Here is a 16,913-nt window from a genome sequence, read left to right on the forward strand (position 1 = left end):
GGGGACTTATTTAAGTGGAAAAGAAAAGACCACAAATAGGAATAAGAAAATTATCAAAGAAAAAAGATCACTGGTAAAGGCAAATATACAGTAAAGGTAGTGGATCAACCATCCATAAAGCTAGTATAAAGGTCAAAAGACAAAAGTACTAATAATATCTACCTCCATGATAAGAGGTTATGGAATATGCACACAAAACAAATAGGTTTAATATGATATCAAAAACATAAAATGTTGGGGGAGAGGAGTAAAAGTGTAGGGCTTTTAGCAAGAGGTCAAACTTCAGAGACCATCAAATTAATATAGATTTCTATTGACATAGGTCATTATATATGAACCTCATGGTAATCACAAACCAGAAACCTATAATAATACACAAAAAATAAAGAGAAAGGAACCCAAACATAATACTAAAGAAAGCCATCAAATCACAAGGGAAGAGAGTAATAGAAGAAAGGAACAGAGAAGAAGTACTAAAACACCCAGAAAAAAAGTAACAAAATGGCAGTAAGTACATACTTATTAATAGCTACTTTAAAGGTCAATGGACTAAAGGCGCCAACCAGAAGACATAAGGTAGCTGACTGGATTAAAAAAACAAGACCCGTGAAAGAAATCAATGATGACAGAAAGAAATGGAAAGATATCCTATGCACGTGGATTGGAAGAATAAACATAGTTAAAATGTCTATATTACCTAAAGCAATCTACAGATTCAATGCGATCCCAACCAGAATCCCAATGACATTCTTCACGGAAATAGAAAAAAGAATACTAAAATTTATATGGGGCAATAAAAGACCCCGAATAGCTAAAGCAATCCAAAGAAAAAAGAACAAAGCAGGAGGCATCACAATCCCTGACTTCAAAACACACTACAAAGCAATAGTAATCAAAACAGCATGGTACTGGTACAAAAACAGACACACAGATCAATGGAACAGAATTGAAAGCCCAGAAATAAAACCACACATATACAGACAGCTAATTTTCGACAAACGAGCTAAGAACATACAATGGAGAAAGGAAAGTCTCTTCAATAAATGGTGTTGGGAAAACTGGACAGCTACATGCAAAAGAATGAAAGTGGACCATCTGCTATCGCCAGTCACAAAAATTAACTCAAAATTAATCAAAGACCTAAAGGTGAGACCTGAAATTATAAAACTCATAGAAGAAAATACAGGCAACACACTATTTGACATTGGTCATAAAGGAATCTTTCTGGATGACATACCTACCCAGACTAGGGAAACTAAAGAAAAAATAAACAAGTGGGACTTTATCAGATTAAAGAGCTTCTACAAGACAAACGAAACCGGAATCAAGATGAACAGACAACCCAACAGCTGGGAGAGAATATTTGCAAAACATACATCTGACAAGTGGTTGATCTCCATAATATATAAAGAACTCACACAACTGTACAACAAAAAAACAAACAACCGGATCAAAAAATGGGCAGAGAAAATGAACAGACACTTCTCCAAAGAAGATATACAGATGGCCAATAGGCACATGAAAAGATGTTCAACATCATTAATCATCAGGGAAATACAAATCAAAACAACACTAAGATATCACCTCACGCCCGTTAGAATGGCTATAGTCACCAAGACAAAAAACAACAAGTGTTGGAGAGGATGTGGAGAAACAGGAACCCTCATACACAGCTGGTGGGAATGCAAACTGGTGCAGCCTCTATGGAAAATGGTATGGAGATTCCTCAAAGAATTAAAAATAGAGATGCCCTATGATCCAGCCATCCCACTATTGGGACTCTATTCAACGAACCTGAAATCAACAATCCAAAATGGCTTATGCACCCCTATGTTCATTGCAGCATTATTCACCATAGCCAAGAAGTGGAAGCAACCTAAGTGTCCCTCGACTGATGAATAGATCAAGAAAATGTGGCATATATATACAATGGAATACTACTCAGCCATAAAAAAAGACAAAATCGTCCCATTTGCAACAACATGGATGGGCCTGAAGGGTATTATGTTAAGTGAAGTAAGCCAGAAGGAGAAAGACAAACACTGTATGATCTCACTCATATGTGGAATATAAGCCAACACATGGACAGAGAAAACTGTATTGTGGTTACCGGGGGCAATAGGGGTGGAGGGTGGGAACAAGGGGTGAAGGGAGTCATACACATGGTGATGGACAACAAAAATGTAAAACCCAAAATTTCACAATGTTAAAAACTATTAAAACATCAATTAAAAAAAATACTTACAAAAAAAAAGACCCATATATATGAGTGTATGTATATACACAGCATACAAGAGACACACTTCAGACCTAAAGACACTCATAAACTGAAAATGAAGGGATGGAAAAAGATACTCCAGGCAAATGGAAACTAAAAGAAAGCTGGGGTAGCAATGCTTAGCTCAGACAATATAGACTTTATAATGAAAACTGTAACAAGAGACAAAGAAGGGCACTACATAATGATAAAGGGAATATCCAACAAGATGATATAACACTTGTAAATAATTATGCACTCAACATAGGACCACCTAAATATAGAAAGTAATTATTAACAGACATAAAACGAGAAAATGACAGTAGCACAATAATAGTAGGGGACTTTAACACTCCACTTACATCAATGGATAGATCATTCAAACAGAAGATCAATAAGGAAACATTGGCCTTAAATGACACATTAGACCTGATGGACTTCGTAGATATATACAGAAAAGTCCATCCAAAAACTACAGAATACACATTCTTTTTGAACACACATGGAACATCCTCCAGAAGAGGTCACATATTAGGCCACAAAACAAGTGTCAATAAATCTAAGAATACTGAAATAATACTTAGCACCATTTCTGACCACAATGGTATGAAACTAGAAATCAACTACAAGAAGAAAACTGGAAAAGCCACAAATATGTAGAGATTAAGCACAATGCTACTAAACAACTATTGGGTCAATGAAGAAATCAAAAAATACCTGAAGAAAAACAAAAACGAAAATACAACAAACCAAATCTATGGGATACAGCAAAAGCAGTACTAAGAGGGAAGTTTTAGTAATACAGGCCTACATCCACAAACAAGAAAAATCTCAAATAAACAATTTAACACTATACCCAAAGGAACTAGAAAAAAGAAGAAAAAACAAAGCCCAAAATCAGGAGAAAGAAGGAAATAATAAAAACCAGAGCAGAAAAAATAAAATAGAGACTAAAAAAAAAATAGAAAAAATCAAGGAAACTAAGAGCTGGTTCTTTGAAAAGATAAATAAAATTGACGAACTTTTAGCTAGACTTACCAAGAAAAAAAGAGGGGAGGCTCAAATCAATAAATGAGAAATGAAAGAGGAGAAATTACAATGCACACCACAGAAATACAAATGATTATAAAAGAATACTAAAAAACGCTATATGCCAATGAACTGGATAATCTAGAAAAAAATAGATAAATTCTATTTATCTTCCAAAACTGAATCAAGAAGAAACAGAGAATCTGAACACACCGATCACTAGTAAGCAGATTGAAACAGTCATCAAAAACCCCCCAAAAAACAAAAGTCCAGGACCAGGTGGCTTCCCCAGTGAATTCTAACATTTAAAGAAGACTTAATACCTACCCTTCTCAAACTCTTCCAAAAAATTGAAGAGGAGAGGATGCTTCCTAACTCATTCTATGAGGCCAACATTACCCTGATAACAAAATCAGGCAAGGATAACACAAAAAAAGAATATTACAGGCCAATATCACTGATGAACATCAATGAAGAAATCCTCAACAAAATACTAGCAAATTGAACACAACAATACATTAAAAAGATCATACACCACGATCAAGTGGGATTTATTACAGGGATGCAGGGATGGTTCAACATCTCCGAATCAATCAATGTGATACACCACATTATCAAAATGAAGAATAAAAATCACATAATCACCTCAATAGATACAGAGAAAGCATTCAACAAGATACAGTATCTATTTGTGATAAAATCTCTGAATGACATGGGTATAGAAGGAAAGTACCTAAACATAATAAAGGCTATATATGACAAACCCACAGCTAACATCATACTCAACAGTGAAAAATTGAAAGCTATCCCTTTAAAAACAGGAACAAAACAAGGATGCCCACTCTCACCACTCTTATTTAACATAGTATTGGAAGTCCTAACCAGAGCAATCAGACAAGAAAAAGAAATAAAAGGGATCTAAATTGGAAACAAAGAAGTAAAACTGTCACTATTTGCAGATGACATGATTTTATGTATAGAAAACCCTAAAAAGTCCACACTAAAAAACTGTTAGAAATAATAAACAAATACACTGTAGTTGGAAGATGCAAAATCAACATACAAAAATCAGTTGTGTTTCTATACACTAACAATGAAATAGCAGAAAAAGAAATTAACAATACAATCCCATTTACAATCACAACAAAAATAAAATACCAAGGAATAAATTTAACCAAAGTGGTGAAAGACCTGTACACTGAAAACTATAAAACATAGTTGAAAAAAATCAAAGAAGACACAAAGAAATGGAAAGATATTCCATGTTCATAGATTGGAAGACTTAACTTAGTTAAAATGTCCATACTTCCTGAAGCAATCTACAGATTCAACGCAATCCTTATCAAAATCCCAATGACATTTTTCATAAAAATACAACAAAGAATTCTAAAATTTAATGTGGAAAAACAAAACACCTCAAATAGTCAAAAGAATTCTGAGAAAAAAGACCAAAGCTGGAGGTATCACACTCCCTGAATTCAAAATATACTAGAAACCTGTAGTAATCAAAACAGCATGATACTGGCACAAAAACAGGCACACAGATCAATGGAACAGAATAAGCCCAGAAATAAACCCACACATCTATGGACAGCTAATTTTTGACAAGGGAGCCAAGAACATACAATGGAGACAGGAAAGTCTCTTCAACAAATAGTTTTGGGAAAACTGGACAGCCACATGCAAAAGAACGAAAGTAGACCATTATCTTATATCATACACAAAAATTAACTCAAAATGGATTGAAGACTTGAATGTAAGACCTTAAAGCATAAAACTTCTAGAACAGGCAGTATGCTCTTTGACATTGGTCTTACCAGTATCTTTTTGAATACCATGTCTCACCAAAACAAAGAGAAGGAAAAGAAAAAATAAACACATCGAACTAAAAAGCTTCTGCACAGCAAAGGAAACCATCAACAAAATGAAAAAAAACCTAAAATGAAAAAACAACCTAAAAATTGGGAGAAGATATTTGGAAATCATATACCTGATAAGGGGTTAATATTCAAAATATATAGAGAATTCATACAACTCAACACCAAAGAAACAAACAACCCAATTTAAAAATGGGCAAAGGATCTGAACAGACATTTTCCCAAAGAAGATATACAGATGGCCAATAGGCACATGAAAAGATGTACAACATCACTAATTATTAGGGAAATGCAAATCAGAACTACAATGAGATATCACCTCATGCCCATCAGAATGGCTATAATTAACAAGACAAGAAATAACCAGTGTTGGAGAGGATGTGGAGAAAAGAGAATCCTCATACATTACTGGTGGGAATATAAACTGGTGCAGCCACTATGGAGTAAAACAGTATGGAGATTCCTCAAAAAATTAAGAATAATACTACCACATGATCCAGCTATTCCACTTCTGGGTATTTAGCCAAAGAACATGAAAACATGACTGCAAAAAGATATTTGCACCACCATCTTCATTGCAGCATTATTCACAATAGCCAAGACTTGGAAACAACTTAAGTGCCCATCAAGGGACAAATGGATAAAGAAGATGTGGTATATATACACAACAGAATACTACTCAGCCATAAAAAAGATGAAATCTTGCAATCTGCAACAACATGGATGGACTTTGAGGTTATTAGGCTAAGCAAAATAATTCAGATGGAGAAAGTGAAATACTGTATGATTTCATTCATAAGTGGAAGATAAAAACACCACCAAAAAACAAACACATAGACACAGAGAATAGATTGATGGTTACCAGAGAAGGAGGGAAGGAGAAGGGCAAAAGGTTACATGTGTTTGGTGATGGATGGTAATCAGTCTTTGGGTGGTGAACATGATGTAGCCTACACAGAAATCAAAATATAATGATGTACATCTGCAATTTATATAATGTTACAAACCAATGTTACCTCAATAAATAAATGAATAAATAATAATAGAACACTATGAATAACTCTATGCCCACAAATTTGACATCTAGATGAAATGGACCGATTCCTTGAAAGACACAATCTGCCAAAACTTACACAAGAAAAAATAGACTATTTGAAAAGAACCATATCTATTAAACAAATTGATTCAATAATTAATAACCTTCCAAAACAGATAGCACTAGATTCAGATTGGCTTACGGGTTAATTCTACAAAATATTTAAGGAAGAAATATACCAATTCTCTACAATCTCTTCCAGAAAGTAGAAACAGATACAATACATCCTAATTCATATTATGAAACCAGCATTTTCCTAATACCAAAATCAAAGACATTATGAGAAAACTACAGACCAATATTTCTTATGAACAAAGATTTTTTCATATTAGCCAAAATATTAGCGAATTAAATCTGACAATATATAAAACAATTATAGAATATGACCAAGTAGGATTTATCCTAGTTATGCATGGCTGGTTCAACACCCAAAAGTTACTTAAAGTAATTCATAACATCACAGACTAAAAAATAAAAATCACATTATTATATCAATAGATGCAAAAAAAGCATTTAACAAAATACAATACTCATTCATGATAAAAACTCTAATAAAACTAGGACAGAGGAACATCCTCAACTTCATAAAGAACATCTACAGGAAACCTACAGCTAAAATCATGCTTATTGGTGAGAGACTAGAAGCTTTCCCACTAAGATCAGGAATAAGGAAAGGATATCTGTTCTTACCACTCCTTTTCAACATCATACTGGAAGTCATAGCTAATGCAATAAAATAAGAAAAGAAAATAAATGGTATACAGATTGGGAAGGAAAAAACAAAACTGTCTTTGTTTGCAGATGACATGATTATCTATGTAGAAAACCCAAACAAACTGACAAAAAAATAAACTGCAACTAATAAGCAATTATAGCAAGTTTGCAGGATATAAAGTCAATATACAAAAGTCAACAGCTTTCTTATATACTAACAATGAACAAGTGAAATTTAAAATTAAAAACATAATACCAATTACATTAGACCCAAAAAATGAAATACTTACATATAAATCTAGCAAAATACGTACAACATGTACATGAGGAAAACTACAAAACTTTGATGAAAGAAGTCAAAGAAGAACTAAATAAGTGGAGCGATATTCCATGTTCATGGACAGAAATATTCAATATTGTCAAGATGTCAGTTCTTCTCAATTGGACCTATAGCTACAATGCAATCTCAATCAAAATCATAGCCAAGTTATTTTGTGGCTATCAATAAACTGATTCTAAAGTTTATATGGACAGACAAAAATTGGGCAGAATAGCCAACATAGTATTGGAGAAGAAGAACAAAGTCAGAGGACTACCCGACTTAACATTTGCTATAAAGCTACAGTAATCAAGACAGTGTGGTATTGGTGAAAGAACAGACAAATAGATCAATGGAACAGAACAGAGAGCCCAGAAACAGACCCACATAAATATAGTCAACTGATCTTTGAAAAAGGAGCAAAGGTGATACAATGGAGCAAAGACAGACTTTTTAACAAATGGTGCTAGAACAATTGGACATTCACATGCAAAAAAAAATGAATCTAGTCACAGATCTTACATCCTTTACAAAAATTAACTCAAAATGGATCATAGGCCTGAATGTAAAACACAAAACTGTAAAACTTCTAGAAGATAACATAGGAGAAACCCTAGGTGACCTTGGGTATAGTGATAACTTTTTAGATACAACACCAAAGTCATGATCCATGAAAGAAATAATTAATAAACTGGACTTCATTAAAATTAAAAACTCTGCTCTGTGAAAGATACCGTCAAGAGAATGAGAAGACAAGCCACAGACCAGGAGAAAATATTTGCAAAAGACGTATTTGATAAAGGACTATTATCCAAAACATACAGAGAAATCTTAAAACTCAACAATGAGAAAATTAACAACCTGATTAAAAAATAAGCAAAATATCTGAACATACACCTGGCCAAAGAAGATATTCAGGTGGCAAACAATGATATGAAAAGATGTTTAACATCATATGTCATTAGGAAATTGCAAATTAAAACAACAATGAGATACCACAACACATCTAGTAGAATGGCCAAAATCCAAAACACTGATGACACCAAAAGCTGGTGAGGATGTGAACCGACAGGAACTCTCCTTCATCACTGGTGGAAATGCAAAATGGCACAGCCACTTTGGAAAACAGTCTCGCAGTTTCTTACAAAATTGAACGTATTCTTATCATATGATCCAGCAATTCTGCTTCTTGGTATTTACTTAAATGAGTTGATAACTTGTGCCCACAAAAACCTGTGCACAAAAGCTTATAGCAGCTTTATTCATAATTGCCAAAACTTGGAAGTAACCAAGATGTCCTTCAGTAGGTGAATGGATAAATAAACTGTGGTACATCCAGACACTGGAATATTATTGAGCGCTAAAAAGAAATGAGTTATCAATCATGAAAAGACATGGAGGAAACTTAAATGTATATTACAAAGTGAAAGAAGCCAATTTGAAAAGGCTACCTACTATATGATTTCAACTATATGACATTCTAGGAAAGGCAAAACTGTGAAGACAGTAAAAGGATGAGGGTTGCTAGGGGTTAGGGGGAGGAAAGGGATGCATAGGCAGAGCACAGAGGATTTTTAGGGCAGTGAAACAGCTCTGTATTATACTGTAGTGGCGGATACATGTCATTATACATTTGTCCCAACCCACAGAATGTACAACATCGAGAGTGAACCCTAATGTAAACTATGCACTTTGGGTGATAATGATGTGTCAACATAGATCCATGGATTGTAATAAATGTACCACTCTGATAGAGGGTGTTGATAATAGGAGAAGCTACGCATGTGTGGGGGCAATCTTTGTTTGGGAAAAATAAGAAAAATCAATTAATTCCAAAGTGGACTTGGCAGTGTTTCTATGGATTTAACAAAACTAGGAAAACTAAAAAAAGAAATAGTATTAATCTCTACTATACCACTTAAATATTATTTTAAATTATCTATAGGCTTTAGTGAAAAGTAATGGCAACCAAATTGTATTAAATAGCAATTTCTAACACGCTATTCTTGGTAGAGGGTCTGAGAGTCAACAAACGGGAGAAAAAGAGATCAGAAGCTGACAAAATCACTAAAATCTACAAGCATAATTAGCCTCTTTGATTTCCAATTCCTGTTTTGATGGCTATATAGGAGATAAAAATTTGCAATGTAAACATGCATGCTAAAACAAAATAATGCATGTGGCAGCTTAACGAGCATAATTCACGGAAAAAATAATAATTTAGAATATTATTTTCCATAAAATTTTCTGAAAATTAAAAATATTTATATACTTCCACTTAGCAGTCACTGGCCCATTCATTTTGCCTCCAGAAACAATGCATGAGTGATCTTTTTCCCAATTTCAATTTGTTCTGACCTAGTTTATCATGTTTGCCACTTACCAATATCATTCATTGTCCTCTGAATTCCCCATGTATCATGTTTTCTAAGTCCACTTATGCTACCAAACAGCACGTTATCTACAGCTGCCCCATCTTTCTCTGATGTCCTATAATTCAGTCCTCCCTAACCTCCCAGAAATCAAGCTCTCTCTCTCCCAGAGCTGTATTCAAATGCACCACACTACAGAGGAGCTTAATTCTATTCCTTGGATTCCTAGTGACATCTTTTACCCCATTATGGCTTCTAGGAAATTTGCACTACTTCTTTTCAAACAGAATCCTTTCCTTTAATGGACCCTGTCTTCCCTGCCTCACAGTTCTTTTAAAGAATCACATATCCAGTTCGTGAATTCCTAATAAATCAAATTACCTTCAGAGAGCATGTCAACTGAGACAATCTTGAAAATAAAAAGTGTTATTAAGTCTTCTAAGTCATTTTGCACCCACATCATGTTAAAGGATTAAAGTGTGATTTTCAGACTCATACTCTTCTCTTCCCAAGCCACCACTAGCTCACTTCCACATTTTTAAGTTCTATTTTGTTTGATGTCATTGGACAGTTTACTAAACCTTGCTAAGACTCCATTGCTTCAGGTCAGTGAGTCATCAATGTGCACTAAGAGTAATGAAGGATTACCAAGGAGACGGACCACATTCTTCCCCATCACAGGGCTTATAACTGAGCTGAGGAAACAATCACATACAAATGAAATAATAATATCCCCTCAGACATGCAGAATTCTACATGCAAAATTCAGTCTTAGAAAAGGCATGAGACTCCAGATCAGTCGACAACTGGTACAGTGCTCACGAACACACACAAAGCAACAAAAGAAAAATAATTTTAATTATGTTAATGTGCATGTACATACATTAAGATGAAATATGGTGAAGATATTCATTACCGTTGCTTGAGAATAACGTAGGAAGGCTTCCTGTAAGAAGTATGTTCCAGAAAGTTGGATGTTATATAATAGATAATAAAGAGTCAATATACAGGAACTGAACCAGAAAGAAGGTCAAAAATGCATAAAACAGTATGAGCAAAGTAACTGGTACACATGTGGATAAATCTAAGTAAGTATTGAAATTAAATAAGATAATAATATAATAATTAAAAGAGAAAGTTAAAAACAGTGTGGAACCAAAATACAAGACAATAATAATTTGAAAGATGAGCAGGTGAACAGAGGTCCTTGAATTATTTAGAAGAAAGGTAAAGATACTAACAAGTCAAATAGTGAGGCTAAAATGTGGAATACTGATGTTGAGTGATCAATTAACAGAAAAACTTCCAAACCAGTGGAGGGAACCCAGGAGATTAAAGAAAAACTCAATCAATCCAAAAGATGGCAGAAAAGAAGAAAACTAAAATAAAAATAGAGAGAAAAAGCATTTTAAAGTGGAAAATAAGATGCTCTAAGTAATCAAAATGTAATTAATCTCAATAAATATACATAGATTAAACTTGCCAGTTAGAGAGACTCTCAGAATCTATAGACTATGTATAAAAGGTACAGCTAGAGTATAATAATCTAGAATGATAAAACATTAAAGGATAGAAACATATATATACCAAATATTATACAAAATATAGCTAATTTAGCTCTACTAGTGTCAAGCCAAATAGACTTTAAGCAAAAAAACAAAAAGCATTATTAGTGACAAAGAAAGTCAGAAAATAATATAGAGGAAATCTCCTAGAAAATATAGCAAGAAGATAAAATGTTGGAAAATAGGAGACGGAAAAAAAAAAAAACAAGGAAATTAGAAGACTAGTCCAGTAGGCACAATATCTGAATAAAAGTTGTTCCAGCAGGAGAAAGAACAGAGAAAAGAAGATAGAAGGGTCGAGAAAATCATCATAGACAAAAATCAAGACATAAGACATGCTTTTCCAGATTGAAAACGGCCACTCAGTCAGAGCCCAACAAAGCTGATGAAAATGGACTCACATTGAGTTATATCGTGGGAGAGTTTCAGAGCCCTGGGACAGAGAAGGCACACCAAACTTCCATAAAGAGAAAACAGGTCACATGTAAAGGATCAGAAATCACAATGGCTTTAAGTTTCTTAGCAGAATTATTAGAAGTTAGAGGGCAATGGCACTATGTCTTTCAAAATTCTGAGGACAAATTACCCTTAGCCTAGAATATTATAACTAGCCTAACTACCAGTCAGGTGGGAGGGTGGAGTGAAGAGAGATTTGTTCAAGAAATGATGTTGATAGCATATTGCTTGCATCAATGTAACGAGGGGAGACTTAGACAACCGGCAGAGAGCTTAGTGGTTGAATTAGTGATGAGTACATAGAAAACTAAGCAAATGATAAAAGCGGACATTTATCAACTCTCAGGAAAATGGAAAGTGCAGAAAAGGAAAAGCAATCACAGCATGTTGAAGGTTCAGCTATAAATAGCATATTTGTAATCATAATGATGTAAACACCTAATATTTATTGAACCAAAAGGATGCTATACCTATATTGTGAGAATGAAGTGATGAAAACAGCACATATATGTGGTGAGGGCAGAGAGAAAAAGGGCTAAAACCTCGAATTCCATAGTGAGAAGTTAAAGACTAGGCCTAAAACTGAGTACATAATCTTGCTGTTTGGTGACTCGGAAACAAATAATAATAGAATCCCCTAAACAACTTGAAAGTGCCTGCCTCTAGGCTCTGCTCTTTTTTAAAATGAGGTATTGCCAATTATTCTTCACCACTTTATACTCCCTTGAGCAATGTCTGAGAGTGCCTCACTGTCACTTTATCAGTTCAGGTCTCCTACAGAGTGATGCCAAGTCAGGGTTAGATGTGCAAGAATTTTACTGAGATAAATGCCTGAGAGGGAGAAAGGAAGGAAGGAGGAGCCTTCAGACCACAAGCCAGGTCTGACACCTGTGAAGAGGGAAGAACTGGGTAGGAAGAGCCTCAGACCACAGCACACGTAAATGGGGAGTCTCAGGGCAAAAGTTGCTGGATGGAAGAGTTCTGCATTGGGCAGGAGTAGAAATTATAATATTACCACTATTCTTAGTCATTGGCTGGGAGCAGCCTTGGAGAAATATGGCTTCAGTGTGTGAACCACAGCAGACCACAAAATGCAGTAGCTGTCAGTCAACTGTGTTCAGTGGTGTATTAGTAAATGATTAACAACTGGTTCTACAGAAAGTTAAAAAAAATAGCCTTTATTCATAGCCTTTTCAGCTTTCTAGGTATAAATACTCCCAGTTTCAAGCTTCCAGTGTGATAGTGTGGTAACTCACTGAATGCTGAGTTTGAAAGAGATGCTAACAATTGGCTTTCCCAAAGCAGGAGCCAGTTCCAGGAAGCCACTAACTGTGCTCCGGGCAGCAGGATTACATGAAAGGAAATCTGAGCAGTGCACCTCCTTAGCCACTGTACTCAACAACCTAGTGTGTTAACAAAGTTTTAATCTTAACACTGTGATAACTAAAAATTGTATGTCAGTGTAGTTTGTAGTTTTACTTTGCATTTTCCTTAATATGAATGAGGCTGAGAATCTTGTCATATTTTTATATATTATATTAAATGCATATATTATGTAATATATTAATGTATATTCTTTTCTACGTATTGAGCTGCTCTTGATTATTTTTATTAAAATTTGTATGCCTGTTTTAAATAACTGAAATCTTAATGTATTGATCTTAAATATTCATCTATTTAGTAAGTGAAATATAAATACTGTTTAATATCTCCTTAATATATGATTAGCTTTTTCAAAATTAACTTCTTTCAATCCTTTCCAAAGGGTAAATAGGAAAGAAAGAAATATACCTTAAAAAGCTTGATGTAGGTGGAATGTAACTAGAAAACAAATTACTATGACTCCCGCTTTTTCCATAATTTTTAAAGTAACAATTACGTGCACGGCATCAAAATACAATGAACACACTTAACTTTCAGGGAAACAGGTTTTTTTACATATCATTAAAGTTGACTGAACGTAGAAATTTTATGGAAAAAAGTCACTGAAGAAAAGTTTCCATCTATCTCCCAACACACACAGAAAAACAACAGCAGTGACAATGCAGTGGAGAATTTTCCATCTGAGCAGTCTACAAGGACACAGTAGAATCTTTAGGGAAATTAAGTTTGTAATATTATCATTATGAACACATTTTAATAATAGATACATTCTATATTGACTCATTTATATGTTATTTGTTGAGATTATTGGTTGCATCCTATTAGCTTGGTGTAGCAAGTCGAAAGTCATCCACTATTAAGTTAGAGGCTAAGAAATTTTGGATGAAGTGATCTTTTAAGATATTACACGTTTTAAGTATTTCTAGTTGTGCAGATAACACTGAATGAGCACAATCTTGAATTGGACGAGACATCAAAAATCATCCAATATAGTCTCTAACCACAAATGTACTTAGACAAAATTTAAAGTGAAAGCTATAAAGAAGAAACCAAAAAGGAAAAATTTAAGAAGTGTTCTTCCATAAAAGTTTTCTTCTGTTTGTGTTAGCTCGAGTACTACTACCACGTATATCTGGAGAGGAGGAGCCAAAAGATCTATGGATAGAGTTTTAAAACGCTACAGTTTTCCAAAGAAAGAACATCTATTTCACCACCTTTCAATCCATTATTTAGTTCATAAACTGTTTTTGACTCCAAATGCTGCTGCTTTTCTCCTGCTCCACCTCCTCCAACCACAACCTCCAACCACAGCCATTTTCCTAGGAAATCAGTATTTTCAATCAGAAATCAAGAAAAACAAGCAGATGAAAATTAATTTAAGTAATTACATGTGATAATTTAAGTCACGAGTTCAGTAGGGTTAAAGTTGAAAGTGGTGACTAAAAATAAGCTTGGATGATCTATAAATTCCTTTTATCCTAATTTTCTCAAAACATATGATCCACAGTACTCAAAAAAAAAAAAGAACCTTACCTCATCCACATTTTCAAAGGCATTGATGATGTCATAAGGTAAACAAGACAACAGATCGATCACAAACCAAGTTTTCAGATAGTTCATCCTTATCAGCTTGGGGTCAGAAATGACCTCTCCACCAGGTCCCACAAAAGTCGTGTGAAAATTTAAAACAATGTCAACCAGAAAAATAACATCCACCACACTGTCCAGCACCAGCCAGGCAATGTTGTTCTGCTTCGTTTTGAAGGAAACGTTATAAGGAACCATAATGGCGGTGTAGAAGGTAAGAATTAAAATCACCCAATCCCAAGTAGTTTTAAAAGCACAATAGTGTAAAATAATGTGTGGTGGCGTCTTTGGCGCTTCTTGCTTATACTGAGGAAGGATATCTGATCCCAGCTGAAGAACCTAAAAGAGAGAAAATGTGTATATAAATGACTTGGACATCTCTGCACAGTTAGTAATGAATTCAAATTTACTGGCAATCAAACCACAGCCTATTTATCATGACTCCTGGTTTCAAAGCCAGTAACAACCTATAGTTTCATCTCCCTCTTCTCCTGAGTTGTACCAAAGTTTGTTCAAAGGAATTCACTCCAAGTCCAGGCCCTCTACCAAAGCTGATCTGTCTGCTGTTCCATCTGGCTTTCTTTTCAGTGGCCAACTGTTGCTTCACAAACTGGCCCCCATAATCGGAGGGCAAGGAGAGACCGAAGACAGAGGTAGTCCACTCCAGATAGGTAGGTGGCAGGTTTAAGAAGCAAGAGAACTTACTTACGAGGTTTGTCTTGGGCGGCTGCAAAATGAGTAAATCTTCGCACCTGCCTGCCAGAATCTTAAAAGTTTACATGGAGGCCTTAACTGGGTTCAGTCATGTATTCAGTCCAGATGGTCTCAACAACACTTTACTCTTTCAAGGCTATGTTCTTGAAAATGGGTCTCACTGTGGGAATGGTGGGCAGAGCATACATTCCAGGGACAGGAGAGGGGGTGAGGAGCCTCCAATTGCCCGGATCCAGCTCAAGGGTCAATTGGTGGTCAAGTCCACTTGATGACCTCTTCCAGCACCAACAATGATCTACAGCACTGCTGGATCTCCACTTCTGGGAGTGCCTTCTGCACACTCACTTGGCAAGCCTGCCTAGAATCACATGTCTCTCACCGATTGTCCAACAGTTATTTGGGTGACTCACCGTTATTATTCTTCACATATATTTAGCAGCTCAGGGAGCATAACTTTGATCCTGATGGCCTCGCTCAATCCCAGGACCCCACCGTTGGTGATCCTGCTGTTGCATGGGACTCAGCAAGGGTTCTAATGACTGGCACAGCAATATCAGAATTGTAATGTTATAGCCTGCTTTTTCCCTTTCTCCCTTCAATCAAGACTTAAAGAATATTGTGTCTCCTGCTCAGATGCAAATTCCCTTTAGGAAAAAAAATGCTGAATACTCACGTTTGCTTCTGTATACCTTTTTGACAAATGGAAAAATTTCAGTGCAAGGTTATATGAACCTTAACTTACTCTGATTAGGTCTAATTAAAGAGAAAAAGCAGATGACAGAGCAAGAGTAGAGGTCTGGGCAGCCCTGGGTAAAGGTAGCAAATTCAGGCCTTAGCATTGCCTTCAAGAACCTGGAACCTGGAAATTGCGAAAAGGAGTTGAAGGACCAGGTCAGAGACCTCTGCTCCACACCATCAATGACGCCAATGCTGAATCAACCTATGTTTTAAGGAGTTTGTAAATGGGACTTTGATAAATCATGTTTCCAGCAGCCTTTGCGGTGGCATCCAATTATTCAGTGTCTCTGGAACTAATGGTACCCAGGAAGTAGCAGTCAAAAAGTTCAAATTGAAAAATTGTAACTGCATTAAACTTTGAATGTAAGAATAGATATAAACAAAAATACCTGGATTTTTTTTGAAACTTGGGAGAGAGTTATCCTGAAAAGTTTCTCTCATACATAGAACTTACATAACTGAAAACTAAGTATATAATACCCATTATTACTATTTTGAAGTGTGAAAATCATCACTGGTATTCTCTTTATCTGTGTATTATAATTATTGTTTTAAGTTTGGGGGTTATGAGAACAATTGATAAAGATTTTTACGTATTTACCCTCATCATCAGTACCCCAGTCATATTTTTCCCTTAAGGTCTTAAATTACTTAGCAGCAAATTATCCTACCAGGAATGTAAGCTTCGTGTTGGGCTGGAGCATTATGTATACACAATCATACATAACTATGACTTCTCTTTGACTTTTATACCACTGGTCTATCCTTTCCAATTGCACTGTGTTAAACATGAAAATTTCCTTCAT

At 35.1% G+C, this 16,913-nt stretch overlaps 1 protein-coding gene across 4 annotated transcripts in view; it reads right to left on the reverse strand.

Moving 5' to 3' along the window:
- Positions 1-16,913, reverse strand: part of KCNH5 (potassium voltage-gated channel subfamily H member 5) — a 310,565-nt gene that overhangs the window by 233,933 nt on the left and 59,719 nt on the right. For all 4 annotated transcript variants that reach the window (XM_058567075.1, XM_058567076.1, XM_058567077.1 and 1 more), the window contains one exon: positions 14,602-14,994. In XM_058567075.1, coding sequence (XP_058423058.1) covers positions 14,602-14,994 — 393 coding nt within the window. The remainder of the gene's footprint in view (positions 1-14,601; positions 14,995-16,913) is intronic.

The sequence above is a fragment of the Diceros bicornis genome, chromosome 24, assembly GCF_020826845.1.
Source record: "Diceros bicornis minor isolate mBicDic1 chromosome 24, mDicBic1.mat.cur, whole genome shotgun sequence".
Lineage (NCBI taxonomy): Eukaryota > Metazoa > Chordata > Mammalia > Perissodactyla > Rhinocerotidae > Diceros > Diceros bicornis.